This window comes from Mercurialis annua, linkage group LG4, assembly GCF_937616625.2.
Source record: "Mercurialis annua linkage group LG4, ddMerAnnu1.2, whole genome shotgun sequence".
NCBI classification, from domain to species: domain Eukaryota; kingdom Viridiplantae; phylum Streptophyta; class Magnoliopsida; order Malpighiales; family Euphorbiaceae; genus Mercurialis; species Mercurialis annua.
This window is the reverse complement of record NC_065573.1, coordinates 38,544,343-38,562,922: the sequence shown is the minus strand read 5'-3', so window position 1 is coordinate 38,562,922 and position 18,580 is coordinate 38,544,343. Positions and strand designations below refer to the sequence as shown.

The 18,580-nt window shown below is 33.5% G+C and overlaps 1 protein-coding gene across 2 annotated transcripts; it reads left to right on the top strand.

Moving 5' to 3' along the window:
• The first annotated feature begins 11,956 nt into the window (after nt 1-11,956).
• On the top strand, nt 11,957-18,397 carry LOC126677645 (SPX domain-containing membrane protein At4g22990). Of its 2 annotated transcripts, XM_050372368.2 has the most exons (12): nt 11,957-12,208; nt 12,312-12,402; nt 13,160-13,218; nt 13,681-13,801; nt 14,263-14,574; nt 14,653-14,757; nt 14,916-15,370; nt 15,748-16,049; nt 16,801-16,982; nt 17,575-17,765; nt 17,884-18,017; nt 18,093-18,397. In XM_050372368.2, the coding sequence occupies exons 3-12, from the start codon at nt 13,166-13,168 to the stop codon at nt 18,329-18,331; spliced, it is 2,094 nt and encodes a 697-aa protein (XP_050228325.1). In that variant the 5' UTR covers nt 11,957-12,208; nt 12,312-12,402; nt 13,160-13,165; the 3' UTR covers nt 18,332-18,397. The 2 variants fall into 2 exon arrangements, with proteins under 2 accessions (XP_050228325.1, XP_050228326.1); XM_050372369.2 differs by lacking the exon at nt 12,312-12,402.
• Nucleotides 18,398-18,580: the final 183 nt, after the last annotated feature.

The window sequence follows — 18,580 nt, the reverse complement described above, 5'->3', positions numbered from 1 at the left end:
ATGGCGGTATCAAGATTTACTTATTTATATATAAATTTAATATAAACTATTAATAATTTTTAGAGACATTTCCACAAGTACGAATCATAAAAAATTATTTTTAGAAATCTTATATTATTTTTTATAAAGTTTTATTTATGTAATTTATTTGTAAATTTTTATTATTATTATTATATAGTCTATTTTCTTAAAAGAAGAAGATAAATTAGTTTATATTGAAAATAAACTAAAAGATTAAAATGAATTTTAATAATTAAGTCGTTTGATGACATTAAAATTGAACGTAGGAAAAATAGTTAAATAATTTAAAAGTTATTAACTCTTAAAATATTATATGAAGTAGTTATATTCCTTTGTTTCACTTTGTTTACTTTGGATATCCTAACAAAAGGGTTAATTTCAATAAATACCAAACGTTTGCGTGTTTTCTCAGTTATAAACAAAACTTTCAAAATCGGCTAATTTAGCCCGTTTTGGATATTGAAACTTTTTCTAACTATTTGTAAATCAAACCGGAATATTTTTCATTTATGAATGGACTAAACTAGCTAATTTTAATTAATTTCGGTAGAAAAATTTCAAATGTTCCATATTATTTAAAATCAGTTAGTTTAGCTCATTAGCAATGATAAATTTTTATTAACTTGTTAGGTGAGATGAGATGTGGTGATTATGAGGACATGATAAAGTTGCCATAATCAAGGAGAGACGGCAAGTGGATTTGTATGGCAAATCAAATTTGATGTGAACTACAAAAATGTATGGATATAAATTTGAAGTGGCCTAAAATTGACCTACTATCTCATTATTATTTCAGATTTCATGTATCAAAGGGTCCCCAGTTCCCAATTCTGGTATGGGTTTTTGGACTTTGAAACTTTTTATTCATGTGGTCATCCAAAAAATAAAACAGAAAATTAAGAAAAACAAATGTTTTTTAGAAATAAGATTAAAAACATAATTCTAAACAAAAGCCATAAATAAAATTTTGTATATAATTGGTGATTAATAGTTAGGATGTTGTTCTTCAGTTCCTCCCATAATGTTATTAACGTAGATGGATAAATCTCCTTTTTCCCTTCAAATTCCCCTGTGTGACTTAATATTCAGAATTATTAATAACTTCTGTTTTAATCAGAGATTTTTCTTAAAAAAATTACAGTCTAAAATAAATAACTTATCACCATTGGCGGACCCAACAATATTTTATAAAATGGGTAATATTGTACTGAAAGTTTATAAAATGAACAAAATTGACAAATATAAATTTTAAGATGCGCAACATTACACATTTAAGACGGAAAAACTATACTATTAACTTATATATTCATATTTTAAAAATAAAATAAAATAATAAAATAGTCAATTGCGCACCATAAACTCTTTATAGGTCTGCTCCTGATCACCACTAATTAATAAATTTAGTTATATTGATTAATATACATAATCTAAGATATGTTTTTCATGTTTATTTCAGAAAATTTGCTTCCTTTTTATTTTTTTATTTTTATTACTTTTGTCAAACTATTTTTAAAAGAGTAAAAAGTCAATCCGGTCTCTTAAATTATAACTCAGCATCTCAAATAACTTCTTTTTAATTCTTTTAATCAATTAAAAATAATACTTTCAATTTTAAGTCAATTAAGGGAAATATTTTAAATTTTTAGGTCAATTGAGGACAAAATCGGGATATCACAATCCCTAATTTGTTTATATTGTATAATTTTATTCTTAATTGACAAAAAACATAAAAAAATTATTGTTAATTGATCAAAATGGTTGAAGATGAGTTGTTTAATCATGAATTATAAATTGATGGACCAAATTGAACCTTTGCTCATTTCTTAATTACATTATCATCTTCAACCAACATATAACTACTGACATTCAACGTGTTTACCATCATCTGCCTGCTTTATTTTAATGAAAAAGAAAAGAAGGGCAAATCCTAAATTTAAATCTCAAGTCTCATTGATCACATTACACCAAAACTTGAAAGTCCATTATGTATCTCATATTTAATTATCACAATATATCCTAATCAAATCAAATAATTTATTCGATTTATTTATTTTATTTAAAAAAAAAAGTTATGTCCGTGAGTCTAATTTTCACACAAGTACTCTTCCTTCCCTAGTTATTAAAAGAAAATATAATAAATTTGATTTTTTTTTAAATAAATTATATGTAGTTATATTTTTGGATTTTATTTTTGGATCAAATACACTATAAATGTGTTTAAGCTCATTACTTGATCTATATGATCTTTAAAATTTTAATATAGAGTAGTGAACGAAAGTGTGCATGCATGTGGAAGGATGTAGCCAATAAACCCAGCATAACATGTTATTTGTTGGAAACATTGCTTTACATTCAAACCCATATGCACATTAAAAATATAATACCAAATTGATGTTAAAATTCATAGCCATACCATTTCAATTAGATTTATAATTCATATTAAAAAGGATAAAGTTTCATAGTTTTAGTTGATTTCTTTTATATCAAAGCTCAACAAACAGTTTTAGTTCGTTGACTAGTCATTTCTTCATAAACGTTTGTTGGTACAATTTTTTATACATTTTTTAATAAATAGTATTATCTTCTTAGACTTAAATTATTGTTTTATTGCAAGCAATTTTGTAAACTAGATCAATACATGTTTAAATTTAAAAAATGATAAAAATCAACCTCAAAGAGGCTATTCCAGATTTTGATTAGGCTAATTAAATTTAAATAAATAATTCATAAAAAAATTAAATAAATAGTTTGACTCTTAATTTTTAAGAGATTTTTTTATTTGAGTTAATTGGATACATCATACCTAACTCTATATAGTTTAAAACAAGTATTGTGTATTAATTCACTACTATAATCAAGTGAAATTTAAAATTTGTACATTCATCCAATAAATAATGTAAATATGTGCTTAATAGTTAAAGAATTTTTTTTACCAGCATTCAAGTGAGATCATAAGAATCTATTTAAAAAAATTGATGAATGATGTACACGTGTTTAATTAGCAATTGAGTTAATTATTATTTTGCTTAATGGACCACCTTGTCATTAACACATAATTTTTTTTTTTTTTTTTTTCCACTGATAGATTACAAACCACGCAGCTAAACGTGCTTTTGAGCAACCTAAAAGATATTAGAAATAAAGCGTCCGAAAGACGCCTTTTCCAATTGAGCTAGACGATGAGCATCCATATTATGTTGTCGTTTTATCCACTTGACGTGACCATGATCAAAGGAAGTTTTGGTAAGCCAAATATCTTGACAGATTCCCCACGCTCCAGCCAACTTACACACTCCAGAGTTGACTGAGTCAGAGACCTGACTGGCATCTCCCTTAAAAATCACTTTACGCCACCCCCTCCCCTTTGCCCAGACCATTGCTTCTCTAAGCGCTAGGAATTCTAAAATGCCCGGATCCCAAATTCCTCTAAAAGATTTTGCAAAGGTGCACAGGGTTTCGCCTGCCTCATTTTTTGCCAAACCCGCTATTGACCCAAACTTTAGGTGCTTATTCGAGCCCCCATCATACTCAATATAGATGCAGTTGTCCAGCAGAGGTGTGTTCAAAGCTTGATATCTAGTCCTCTTGTTAGTTCTATTCTCAGTTTGTCGGACTTTGGCTAACTCTTGGGATGTAGCATCATGAAACTCCTTTCTAGTTTGCGTAGCGTGCCTACTCGTTTCTTCTACAGTCCAGGCAATTTGATTGAAGATTTTCGAGTTTCTAGCTTTCCAGATGGACCATAACGTGAATATCCATATTTCAACCAGCATATCCTTTCCCTCAATATCCTCCAAGGCATGAATAATGTTTGTCCAGATTTTGTCCATTGACTCCTCCGGAATTGCTCTCGCATCTATCCTCATCTCAGAGAGGAACCAAACACGCTGAGCAAAAGGGCAGCCGAAGAAAAGATGATGTAGTGTCTCTTTTCCCAAACAGTGGGGGCAGGTGAAATTCATTTTCAATCGATAGTTCAGAGCCTCTGCTACTGGGATTCCCTTATGAAAAGTTTTCCAGAGGAAGATTCTGATTTTGTTGGGGATATTCAGATGCCAAAACTGCTGCCAATCCTTGCGGGATAGCGATAAGTTAGACCTTGGCTGGGGATCATGAAATTCAAGGTATTTGTAATATCCTGATTTAACTGAGTAAGCACCATCCGTTGTGTAATGCCAAATGATTCGGTCTGCAACTTGGCAAGAGGGAAGGGGGATTGAGCGAATTGCTTCTACATCTTCTTGGCAGAAAAGATAGTGAAGAACTCCCACCTTCCATTCATTAAGGACTGGATCAACAAGATCACTGACCCGGTCTGGCACTTCTTCTATGGAGATCTCATTCCTTACTCGGGGCATAAAATTGTTGTCTTTCGGTAGCCAAGGGTCGTGCAAAGTTCTAATGAGTCTTCCACTATTGCATTGCCATCTTGTCCCTTTTTTGAGGAGAGCTATTCCTTTTAACAGACTCTGCCATCCCCAAGACGGGTTATGTCCTCGAGTGGCCTCTAACATAGAAGATGTCCTGAAGTACTTTCCTTTTAATAACCGAAACAAAGTGCTATCTTGGTTGTGAAGGATCCTCCAACTCTGCTTGGCTAGAAGGGCAATGTTGAACGCATTTAGGTCTCTAAACCCCAAACCGCCATCCCATTTACTCTTGCGCATTTTGGACCACGCTATCCACGCAATAGCTCTATCCTCTTTGTTTTTTCCCCACCAAAATTGAGTCATAAGCTTATTAATACGGTTGCATAAGGATTTCGGAAGCATGAAGCACATCATGGCATAAACTGGGATGGCCAACAGAACTGCTTTAATTAGGATTTCTTTGCCGCCTTGGGATAAAAACTTCTCCTTCCAACCGCTCAGCTTACTTTGGAGGGTGTGGAGCAATCTAGAGAACGTTACATTTTTTGATCTCTGAATTTGGGCTGGGAGTCCTAAGTATCTGTCTTCTGCCTTCATTATCTTGATGTTGAGTGTAGAGAGGAAGTTTTGGATCATACTATTGGTTGTATTTCTACTGAAGCAAGCTGCTGATTTATCCAAATTTATAATTTGCCCACTAGCAGTCCCATATTCAGAAAGGATTCTGTTGATAACTGATGGTGTATCTTGCTTGATTCTAGTGAAGAGCATGGAATCATCAGCAAAGAATAGGTGGCTCACTCTTGGGCAGTACCTGTTTGGCTGCACTCCTGATAGGTTGCCCATAGACACTTCTTTTTTAATTAAATGGGATAGTCCTTCTGCACACAGGACAAACAGTAATGGCGACAGAGGATCCCCTTGGCGCAGGCCTCTTGAAGGTCTGAAGTAGTCCTGTGCTTCTCCATTAATTAAGATAGAATAGGTTACAGATGAGACGCATACCATAATCCATTTTACAAAGGGCTCAGCAAATCCCCAGGCAAGCAAAATGTGTTCCAGGTATTGCCATTCCACCCTATCATATGCTTTGCTGATATCCAGCTTTAGACCAAGGTAGGATTGTTTGCCGGAAGATTTTGACTTTAAGAAATGGAGCAGTTCATGTGCTATTAAAATGTTGTCAGATATTGATCTACCTTGGACAAAAGCATTCTGGTCCTGGTCAACAATCTTAGGAAGGACCTTCTGGAGCCTTGTTGTTAGCACCTTAGAAATAATCTTGTATAGAACCGAACATAAGCTTATAGGTCTATAGTCTTTAACTGTTGTGGGCATTTTTTCTTTTGGTATCAATGCAATCAGAGTGTGATTAAAGCTTCTAAGCATCCTTCCTTCTTTGAAAAAATCTTGAATGGCTGAAGTGATGTCTGGACCAATAATGTGCCAAAAGTGGTGGAAAAAGAACCCTGTGAAACCATCAGAGCCTGGTGCTTTCGAGGGATGGATGGAGAAAATCGCGTCTCTAATTTCTAGACTTGAGACCTCCTTAGTAAGGGCCCTGTTCATTTGGTCAGTCACTTTAGGCTGGAAGCTACTGAGCATGTTTTCCATTCCATGAGGGTTGGAGGTAGCAAATATATCTCTGAAGTAGGAGCATATGATAGTATTAATCTCTCCTGGGTTAGAGCACCATTTGTTGTCTAGATCCCTGATTCCATTTATGTTGTTCCGTCTCTGTCGTTGTTTGGTTTTAGCATGAAAGAACTTAGTGTTTTTATCCCCGCTGCATAACCAATCTTGTCTAGCTTTCTGAGCCCAATATTCTTCTTCTTCTAAGTTTGCTCTACAAAGCTGATTCTCCAGCTGTCTAATATTGTCCCAATTGATAAGGCTAGCCTGCTGAAGTTTTGCTTCCTCTAACTGTTTGGATATTTTGGCTATATGAATGCTGGAGTTAAGTTTCTGAGTTCTTCTCCACCGCAGTAGTTGTTTCCTTATCAAAGTTAGCCTCTTATGAATACTATACATAGAGCGTCCTCTAGGAGAATTCTTCCAAACCTGTGAAACAATGGAAGCCACTTCCTCATGTTCGACCCATCTTTTGTCAAAGAAGAAACGGCCAGGCCTTCTAGATCTGGGAGTAGTTAGGTTCAGGAGGATCGGCCTGTGGTCAGATCCTATGTCTTGTAAATGTTCTAGCAAAGCATTAGGGAACAATTCCAACCAGTCAATGGAAACTAGCACCCTGTCCAGTCTTGCAGAGATAGTATTAGGAAATGCTCTTCGGTTGCACCAGGTGAATGGGTATCCTATAAATTGAAGGTCCCGAAGTTGGAGATCGAAAATGAACTGCTGAAAATCTGAATGTGCTAAAGGAAGATAGGGAATGCCCCCTTCTTTGTCAGTTGGGCCGGTAATATCATTGAAATCCCCACAGATTACAAAAGATTTAGAGATTAATGGAGCTAACAAGGCTATCTCCCTAAACTGCTCCTTACGCCTAGCTAACATAGAACTAAAATGACAGAAAATAAAATCACTACATCCCCCACCTGGGATTTCAAGGGAACACACTATGAAGAATGTGTCAAAATACTGGATCGAGAGTAGAATCTCATCTTTCCACAAAATAGCTAGCCCTCCTGCTAACCCTGAAGGTTCAACCAAAAAGGAATTCTGAAGTCCCACCTTCCTTGTAGCTTTCATAACTTGTTTAGCTTTGTTTTTGGTTTCCATTAAGAACAAAATATCCGGGGAGTTTGAATTGCAGATTCTGTTCAAATGTTGAACTGTCAAGGTACTCCCCAAACCTTGACAGTTCCAAGCCAAGACTCTCATTTTGCATCTGGAGGCCCTTTTGGGTTGACCTCCTTCCCCTTCAGCAGAATTTCTTCATCCGGCTCATGGTTGTCTTGCTCCCCGTCATTGGTGGGACGATCATTCTCAGAGTCTTGGTGATGAGGGTTTTCCTCGCTTCCCCTTCGTGGCCATTGGACCATTTCCATCTCCCTCTGGAACCTTCTCTGAGGGCTTGCTGCATAATTGAGATCAAATCCGGTTTCTGGTGTCTTTCTTTTCCCATCACTTCCCTCACTTGTTTCTCTGTGTTCTAGCTGACTGGCCTCTGGTTGTGCCCAAGTGCTTCTTGCTCGACGTTTCCAGCCCTGATGTGGTCTCTGATCATTGTTGCTCATCCCTGAATGGACTTGACTGTTATCTGGTAGTTTCCCCGTGTTGTGTGAACTATCAAGTTGTTGGCTGTTCACTTCAGTGAGTAGGGATCTTATTTCATCACGTTCTTCTTCTGTCATAATGTAGGAGTTTGGCGCTGCTACATTGCCAGTTGCATGGATGATATCCACAGCAAGCTCAACTTGTTCATCCAAGGACAAAAGAGTATCTCTCTCAATATGGGCATATTTTTGTTGAAGCACCGGATTCAGAATATGCAAGAGTCTTGGAGGGACTCTTTCTTGGTGGTGTTCTTCGTCAGTGGATGCTTGTGAGTTGTTGTGAGTCTCCTCTGGCGTATTGATATCCGGAACTGAATCATTGTCCTCAATAGCTGGGACCAGTGGCAGACCAGAGGTTGAGTGCATTTGATAATTGAGAGTTGCCAAGAATTCTGTATCGGAGAGAGGGACACCATTGATATCCACTGGATAGGCTTGATTGTTGGTCAACTCTAGATCATCCGTTAGCGCATCCTGGTCACTGCACAAGAATTCACTTCCTGTGTTCTCCTCTTCCTCTTCCTCTTGTAGCATGTCTGCTGTGAGTAAAGTCGGGGCATGGAGGAGAGGAGTTGCTCTCATCCTGAGTCCAAATGGGAAATAACCTCCAAACGGGATGCCTGCTTCCTCATCACTCTCCCAGACTCTGCAAACGTTTTTGGAATGTCCAGGTATGCCGCAATAAAAGCATATATCTGGCATTTTCTCGTAACGGAAATTAATCCATTCTGAGGTACCTTCCTGCAATTGATTAAAGAAACCAGACAAAAATGGCTGCAACACATTCACCTCCACCCTACCTAGAAACTCGAGAAATTCATAATGTCATAATATAGAACACGAGTCTCACCCAAATTATAAACAGACAATTAAAAATAAAACAGATAGGTATCATAATCATGGTATTTGTTTGTTTTCATTATTTATAGGATACGACATAGTTTTGAACATAAATAACCTGTGCGTTGTCGTACTATTTATTTTATGTGGTCGAAATTTCCCCTCCTGATTTAAACAAACTGATCAAATAAGTTAGCTACGTACGCCACACGTATTTCTGATAAACTTTTAGGGCTAACCTTAGTGGCTGATTTGATGTTCATGATTGTAACACATGCTAATTACTAATCTCTTCGTGCCACTTTAATTGTAAAAATTTGATAAAGTCCATCTTTAATTTTATTTTATCAAATTATATACTTTACTTTTATTGAAAAATCATTTTAAATCAAATAATAAGAACAACGTAAAAAGAAAATTACAAAAAAGTTCAATTATCTAATTAAATAAAGAATAATACTTCCTCTATTCCAAATTGGTAACCAATTTAAGACGAATACGGTAATTGAAATCTTTTATTTCTCGTAAAATGAGTTAATTTGTAAAAAAAACTTCCACACTTGCCCTTATTTAATATATTACTATTATTACCAATGAGTTATAATATTAATGATATAAGCACTGAGCTACAATTTGTTAGGTCGTGTGATTGATTCCTTCCACAAACGCTTTCTCTTTTTCTAATTATCAAAAAAATATAATGCTACTATTAACCTCATGGCGTAGGTGAATTGGTAAGGCGTTCTACTAGCTCAAATGAGGTTGCGGGTTCGAACAGTACTCATACATACAGTCGTTTAAAACTTGAGTTTAGAGTTTTGCCTCCCAAAAAGGAACCTATCCGATTCGAGTGAGATTAGTCCGAATGTGGAATATTTAAAAGGAGTCATATAATCAATACTCATTCAGGATACCTCATTTATCCGGTAGCAAAAAAAAATATAGCACTAGTATATTTGTGGGTTTTGTTGTTTTTTAAGACACTCCATTATAATTAGTGAGAGTATATATTTGATAATTTTTTAATAAAATAATAATTGAACGTTCATAATTTGAAATATCTTTTTTTATTAAAAAAAATAATATCTACTAATTTAGGATGAAAGGAGTATATGTGAAAATTCTTACTTAGAGCATCTCTAAATGAACTTTTTAAAATTTTAAAGTTTTAATTTAAGAAGTTTGACAATAATTTAAAGGTTCAATAAATTTTTTATTAGTATTTTTTTATAGCAGTTCTCTATTAGTTAAATTTAGAGTAGATTGTGAAAATGTCTCTTCATTACAAAAACTCATTTTCACCATATTTTATTTTTTAAATGATGGATTTAATATTCAAATTATTTAAAATATAATAAATTTTATTTTCAATTTAAAAGTTAATAAATTAATGAATTTAAAATTAAAACAAATTCATATTATTAATATTTAATATTTAATATTTTTATTACATTAATTATTAAAATGAAATTCGAAATATTTATAGCGGAAAGTCCATTTTTTTATTATTATAAAATAAAAATTAAATAAAAAGTTAATATTAAAAAGTCATTGAAATAATATTTAAAATTTTATTTTTTAAATAAAAAGCACTATTAGATTAGAGATGCTCTTAAAATATAAAATAAAATATAAATTAAAAAAAGAGAATATATTTTTTTCACAGTTGATTATATTATTATTAGGGGTTATGTGTTATTATATTCGGCGTTAGAGCTGAGAGTACTGTATTAAGAAGAAAAATTAAAATACATCCATAACCATTAACCATTACGTGCGGATGGAAAATTTAAAAGTTGGAAAGCAAATCGTAATGTCCATTAATTTCTTATATTATTTACGCAATTTGGCCCTCTCGTCTACCTCTATCATTGATAGTATTGCTTAAAAAATGATTTTGAAAATAGATATCAAACAAGAATTATTTTTTAATTAGTAGTATGTCACTAATGGTACAGAATTTAAAATACATTCTTTATTGTCATTAAATCTCAGTTAATTTTTTTTTATTTAATGGTTGAAGAATGGGCTGCATATGCGAATATACTCTTAAATCTCAATTAACAATTTCAATCAATAATTTTTTATTTAGTCATTAAATCTCAATTAATTATTTTTTATTTACTGGTTGAAGAATGGGTTGGTATTTTTAATTAGGGACAAGATTATTAAATATGTCACTGCCCACCTGTAAGATAAGAAATTAGGTTTATGCTGCTATGATTTTGTGGACATAATATAACACATTACATGCTCATATTCACTTTTTCTATCCACCAATAGGCAAAAATTATTAAATAAAATATGGCTGTAAATCCAAATTATATATGAGACAGTTCATGCTACATCATGAATCATATTTTGTATATAGTTTACGGAAAATCTGGATGTGATAATATTTATTTTTATGAAACGTATTAGAATGGTCGAGTTTGACAATAAAATGATGTCGTTTTCTGTTAAATAAATTATTAGTATTAATTGAAAAGTCGAGAGTAAAGCGTGGTAAAGAAGTGACGTCGTTTTCGTGAAGAATGAGGCATTGAATAAGTAGTGAAGAACATTTAATTTGGTTCTCCAAGTTGTGAGTTGCACACATTTTAAATCCTCATTTTTATCCAACTATGCAGGAGCCGTGGACCAACATTCTTTCACTTTAACTCAATGGCTTCATTTTTTTATCCTCCGTGATCTTTTTATACAAGAAAAAGAGTCGAAGAAAGCTAAAATTGAATATTTCTTTAGTAGGAAATACGGTAAAGGTCGTGCAAAATACACGATATCAAATTCGAAAGCGGAATATGATATGAATATAAAATCCGATCAAATAATCATCATTAATCGATGCTAAACGGCCTACCATAAAATCTGTCTTTTGTGAATATAGATCGTATTGCCTTCTCAATCTTTATCAACCAACTTTCGAATATCTATGACTCTATTAAAAATTGTACATTTTCTGTTTTACTAATAATATGATTTATAAGAGTAAAGATAAAAAGAAAACTTGTCTCATTTAATGTTAATTAAAATAAAATTATCAAAATATTTTTATAATTTTATTATACAAAAATAAAATATAATAGCTCTCTAATGATTATTTTAAAAATAAATAAATATTAGCAAAATAAATTTAACGTTTCAACTTTTTATCGATTTGATCATATTATTGAAATGTTATAAAACAAATTCTAATTTTTCCCTTCTTTGCATTTTGTAGTCCATTTTTAATCTATGGACAATTTTTACATAGGTGGTTGTCAAAATATTCCTACTTCATATATTCATATTACATCATGCGTAATAATATCACATCCTTCTAAATAATCACTCTTTCAACTTTGCACATAATTTAACAAAAAAAAAGACGATCTTTTTGACTCTCTTAATTTTTATGACACTGTAATTTCTTATGTGTAACTTTTTAGTTTTTACGAAATGATTTCAACAAAAATCACGAAAGACGGCTACTAGAGTGATGTGTCAGCAAGCCACCACCCGCACAGCCAACAGATAGAGATTTCTTCGTCTATTTGACTGCTAATAAAGAATTAATAAAATTTGCCTTTAAATCTCAGATTTCGCTTAAATCACTAACCAAGAGATTCGCACAATTATCCCACATGTATCTTACTCATTCATAATCACGTCATCGCCGGAATTCATATCCCAATCATTCAATCATTTAAAAAAAAAACTTCGTTTGGTTCATAATTTTTTTCATTTTTCTCTCGATTTAAGGTAATATTCGCATATTCTTTTTATATTTTAATTTCTGTTTATTTATTTATTTATCAATCTGTTGAGAAAATGTTTTGTTTTTGTTTTTGAATCTGAAAAATAGGATTAGTTCGTTGATGGTCATCTAAAACCGAAGCTCTCTGTATCTCTGCTCGTTTTTTTATACTGATAAGTTTCAAGAATTTTGCTACCTGGTAATGTTCTTTTGATTTTTTTGTGTTTGGTTACTTGCTTAAGCTTATTGAGTGTCTATGAATTTTTTTTCTCGGCAACCAAACAGATTTTATCAGGCTAAAAATAATGAAGAGCGAGATCAGAATTATTTGTCTGCTTATGTTATGTTGTAGAGCTGTGTAGAGAAGCTAAACAGAGAGTAATTCGAAGTGAAAATTAATTTCTATTATTAGAGTGAAAAATTAAGGCAAATTAGTAATTTATTAGAGAATTAGAGATGATTTTTAGTGTTTTGGTTTTTAAGTAAGAAATTCGATGGAGGAGATATGGTGATGAGTGATGACTGAAAATGGAGCTATGTTGACTTGGTCAAATTTGATGCCTATATTAGAACGTACAGTTCTTTTTAAGAGACACTTGAAGGTGAAAAAACCTGGCTGAACTACTTATTCTTAAACCTACTCAGCGTCGGGGTATGTAGTTCTGTAAAGAAGTAACACCACTGTTAGTATATTAAGACAATTATATAATTTAATGACTTAAATGGAAAATGTGATCTTGCTGGATTTTGCAATGCAGTGACGGTAGCATTCTGTCAATTATTTGTAGTGTCTAATTATTCTGATGTGAGTTAAAATGTGAAAAATTTACTTTATTTCCTTTATATTTGTGGACATTTGATGTTGTGATTGGCTTATCTGAATTCAACTTTATGGTGGTAATGCTGCTGCGCCTTTCTCTACTCATTGAAATTCCTATTTTTGGCTTTTCTTTTAGTGAAAGATGGTTGCCTTTGGGAAGAAACTAAAGGAACGACAAATTCAAGAATGGTCAGGGTATGTCTTATAAATTAACTTTTCCTTTTTATTACATTCTTTGCTTCCGCAGTGCATTTTGACGTGTAGTAGCATAGTGCAAGAATACCTTAATACTTTGACACCACATGCATTGTTTAGTAAATATCATCTCATCTTCAAAATTTTCATTTTGGTGGGTACTGTAGCAAGATGGCAAATGAATATTTGTTTTACATGGATTGGCTTTGCAGTCATCAAGTTCTTTTGACAGATGAAATATATAAACATGGTTGGGACTTATGTCTCTATGAAAGTACATACATTTAGATTTATACGTATCTGTTATAGAGGGAGGAAATTTAGAGAAAGTTTAGAGTCTACATTGATTATTTCACATACTTAAAGTTCAATTCTAAATTCTACTATAATAGTGTTCATCTGTCTTTATGCTTCATTGAGCTTTGTTGTTACAGTTCTCATACATCTTTTCTGCTCTCTCAGATATTATATCAATTATAAAATGATGAAGAAAAAGGTGAAACAATATGCTCAACAAATTGAAGTTGGAACACAAGATCGCAAGCATGTTCTCAAGGACTTCTCAAGAAGGCTTGATAATCAGGTGCGCAGTGTATGCCTATGTGTTCATATCTCTGTGTGTATTTTTTTATGGTCTAGGACATTTACGTTTCCAACATAAGGGGACATCTAATTTTCCAACATAAGGGTTAATCTAGTACATGTTGTGCTCCCAGGCTTGGGGGCAAAGGGAGATGGAGACATTCTTATGCAGCCTTTCTCTTGCATTGTACTAAGAGATTGTTTACAGAACTCGAATTTGTGACCTGTATTTCATCAAAAGAATAACTTTATCTGTGTGCCATACGTATTTAAAAAATGTTCTTTTTGTATTGGCGCTATTGGGTGATTAAACCTGTTATATGACCATCATTTTTTTAATTATATATTAGTGCATAAACATTCAGGGACATAAAGATAGTGCAATTTTTCATATAAAAAATGTCTAAATTGAAGTATTAATTTTGCCTCTAACATGGATGTTTGTTGTGTTGACAATCTCAGATTGAGAAACTTGTCCTTTTCCTGCTGGAGCAACAAGGGCTACTTGGAAGTAGGCTTGCTATGCTCAATAAACAACAGGATGCTCTTGAGCAGCAGTCAGATATTGCTCAAATATCTCAATTACGAGAAGCCTATAGAGAAGTGGGGCAAGATTTATTAAAACTTCTATATTTTATTGAAATAAATGCTATTGGTCTGCGCAAGATACTCAAGAAGTTTGATAAACGCTTTGGGTATAGATTTACCGATTACTACGTCAAAACTCGTGCTAATCATCCCTACTCTCTGCTGCAACAAGTGTTTAAGCATGTGGTAAAATGCCATTACTATTCCTTCTAGATAATGTAGTCCGCTTGATGACTTTCAACTAAACAAAACTGTAAATCGCAGGGTTTAGGAGCTGTTATTGGAGCCATTTCTCGCAATCTACATGAACTTCAGGCACACCAGGGAAGCTACTTGTCAATCTATGATCAACCTGCTGTTCCCATTCAGGTCTCTGTTAATCTTAACCTACAAATCTACATACAATTTGGATTACCTTTTTCTTTTGCTTTCTTGAAATTTTTCTATCGTGCTATATTTGATAATGTGAGTATGGCCCAGCCACTGATCTTAGAACTCGCATGGCATTTTCTGTTGTTGATATGCAGGATCCTGTTGTTGACTCATTGAAAGCAGCTGTAGACAGGCTAAGCCACTCAACAAATTTCCTTAACTTCTTGGCACAACATGCGCTTATTATGCAGGAAGAGCTACCAACTCCTATTGAGGAGCATATTGATGATCAGAAATACCATTTTATGTCACTTCTCTTGAACCTAATAAACACATTTCTCTATATGGTCAACACATATATAATTGTTCCCACAGCAGATGACTACTCAACATCACTTGGAGCAGCAGCAACAGTTTGTGGTGTAGTGATTGGAGCAATGGCTGTTGCACAGTTGTTTTCTTCTGTGTATTTTAGTGCTTGGTCTAACAAATCATACTTTAGACCTCTTGTGTTCAGCAGTATCGTTCTTTTTATGGGAAATCTCATGTATGCAATGGCACTTGATTATCATTCAATAACTCTTCTTTTACTGGGCCGTCTACTCTGTGGGTAAGCAGTCCCTTAATACTTTAAATCATCTCCAATAAGATGAAGATATTTGAGTTGTTTTCAGCTAATTTTACTAAGATACATACCTTTTAATGCCACCCGAAGATAATTGCATCCTGAGGAATTTGAAAATTATCACCAACTTAACATGAAATTACGAGGTCATGAAGAGGCATATAATTTAATATTTTCTAATAAAATATTTGGTGGATACATGATCAGTTGTACAAAACTACTTTAAACTCGTATTAGTAAGATGTAGCATGACAAAATAATTAAAGGTCAGAGGTCCCTAATAGAACTTCATACCAAATGGTTGAGAATTATTAGATTTCCTCACTATACAGATTGACCTGGTTATATTTTCTACTATGCAGGTTTGGTTCTGCTAGAGCAGTTAACCGAAGGTACATTAGTGATTGTGTGCCACTAAGAATTCGAATGCAAGCATCGGCAGGTTTTGTTAGTGCCAGTGCTCTAGGAATGGCATGCGGTCCTGCTCTTGCTGGCTTACTTCAAACTGATTTTAAAATTTACAAGTTCACATTCAATCAAGTTACTCTACCAGGATGGGTTATGGCTGTGGCCTGGCTTCTGTATCTCATACTTCTGTCTGTTACGTTTAAAGAACCTTCTCATGATATTGAAGAGAGCGATGTAGCAGAGGAGGCTAATAATGGTATGCTGACTTCTCTTTCTGCTCCGTCTTGATCTTGTTTATATTCCATCACATGTTTCTTTCTCTTGATTCTGCAAATTTTCTGGTTTTTTAGTTTTGAATGTTACCTAAAGCAAATCAAAGTTGCTACTTCTTCCAGTTTCATCCTGTTTTCCTTTCTTCTGTACGTCACCAAAGTGGAAAAATTTGGCTGTAGGAGCTTTAGAGCTATGAAGTAGTATAATATTAGATGCTATGTTTAATTTGATGAAAGTGTTAGCAATTTGATGGCTTTTACCATATCTATTCTAGTACATATTCTTTCTAGGGGAATATGGTATTCCAGAATCCCAAACTTGCAATTGTTTATGTCAAAACTGATTCTTTTTTCTATATGTTCACTTGTTAGGAAGCAATTTTTTGATGCACCAGAAATTCATCATTTTCTCTCTCTATTTCTCATTCAATATCAAAAGAACTATTTATATACAGGGAAAATGATGGTTTTTAATGCATAAAACAGTTTTTGTTAGATCCCTGAATGTTTACACACCCCAGTAAAATGCAATATTTGAAATTTTAAAAGTATTACAGATATTGTTAGAAAATGAAATCAGAGAATTCAAACTAGATATGTTATGGGACCTAAGTTGGCAAAAGTTATAGATGGAACTTTGTACAAACCTCACCCTAGTGCTGCTGCTATCTTTTCGTGATATCTGCTTATTTTAATCGGCAGACAAATTCCAGATTTTAACTTTTATGGTGACAGGACAAAGAGAAAATGATACACTCGAAAAGGGTCTTAATCAACCATTGCTGTTGAGTTCGGAAGCCAAGGAAGAGGATGAAAATGATGATGAAGAAGATGCCAGTGAGGAAGCTCCTGAGGAATCTAGGGGGCCTGTCAATTCAATTGCAGCAGCATACAGGCTACTTACCCCATCTGTAAAGGTATGCAAATGTTATTTAAATTAAATAAAGATGACAAGAGTTTAGGACTATGGTAGGACCAATCCACTTGATGAGGCATAGTGATTGGTTCTTAAATCGGATTTCAGATTGTTTTTAAAAAATATATTGAGATTATAGAGAGCAGTTAAGATATCAATACCCCGAACAAGAACAATATTTTTCAATAGAGCAAAACTTATGTGCTCGCACGATTAAGTTTCTTTATGCTGAACTCTGTCAGTTCAGTTCAGTTCAGGCCCAAACAATATTATAGCTTTTCTTCTCCAGCCACTTGAAAGAGTGCATGAAAGGTACTAGCCTCACTTATGAGGTTCCGTTGCAGTATGTACTCAAATCTCAACTAAACTCAATATAATTAGAAACAATAAATTTAAAATACTTGCAAAAGAATTCCTCACTAAATCAAGTCTTGAACGATGGTAAAAACAAATCAAAGCTAGCTTATTTGGGAAGTAGTACGATCAAGAAAAATTGGAATGTTAACTGCTTCTGATAGACGGTCAATATTAACTATTCTTGGATTTTCATGGTTCGTAGCTGTTACTTATTATAATATCTCTAATGTCAACAGGTTCAGTTGTTGATATATTTTATGCTGAAATATGCAATGGAGGTTTTACTCTCGGAATCTAGTGTCATAACTGCACACTACTTTGGCTGGTCAACAACCGAAGTGGCTATTTTTCTTGCATGTTTAGGCCTAACTGTTCTTCCGGTAAATATTATGGTCGGAAGCTACGTTAGTAACATGTTTGAAGACAGGTAATTTTACTTGTTTTCTTGCACGGTTTTTTATAGTATTATTCTATCGTAATTCCAAACTCAAACATATAATTTTTGTATTTGTTCATCGTACTCTTCCTTATCGATCTCTCCACAGGCAACTTTTATTGGCGTCAGAAATTGTGGTTTGCATAGGAATACTCCTGAGCTTCAAAGTAATAAGTCCGTACACTGTTCCTCAGTACGTTGGCTCTGGGCTGATAATGTTTGTTGCTGCTGAAGTACTTGAAGGTGACAAATTATTCGACCTTGAATATTGAACCATTATTATAATCAGTGACTAAATTTCTTTTCTTATTTATTTAGGTGTTAACTTGTCACTTCTCTCTCGAGTCATGTCATCGAGGCTTTCTCGCGGAACATACAACGGTGGACTACTCTCAACGGAAGCTGGAACGATAGCGCGTGTAATTGCAGATGCCACGATAACCCTTGCTGGGTACTTGAGTCGGAATATGCTCTTGAACGTGACCCTTCTTCCTTCTCTATTCATTTGCGTGTTTTCCATTGTTTGCACCTGCTTTACTTACAATTCCCTCTATTGATTTGTATGTAACAGAAAAATTAGTCATTTGATTAGAAAATCAAATTTCTCAATTTTGTTTCTTTAATTTGTTTTCAATTTTTTTTGTTAATATTTGCATCTTCTCTATCACTTCCTATATTTGTAAGAAACTGGTTCTTCATTTGTTTTCCGATTTCATTGGAGAGTAATAATATTTTCAATCTCTGGAAAATATGCTTTCCCTACCTTTCTATTTGGAATAGCTTGAAGACATTTTCATATCATATGG

What these genes read in the sequence shown, in the direction of transcription:
- LOC126677645 (XM_050372369.2), top strand. Translation starts at nt 13,166, where the DNA reads ATGGTTGCCTTTGGGAAGAAACTAAAGGAACGACAAATTCAAGAATGG. An exon ending in CAAGAAGGCTTGATAATCAG is followed by an intron (nt 13,802 to 14,262) that starts GTGCGCAGTGTA and finishes TGACAATCTCAG; the next exon opens with ATTGAGAAACTTGTCCTTTT. An exon ending in AACAAGTGTTTAAGCATGTG is followed by an intron (nt 14,575 to 14,652) that starts GTAAAATGCCAT and finishes TGTAAATCGCAG; the next exon opens with GGTTTAGGAGCTGTTATTGG.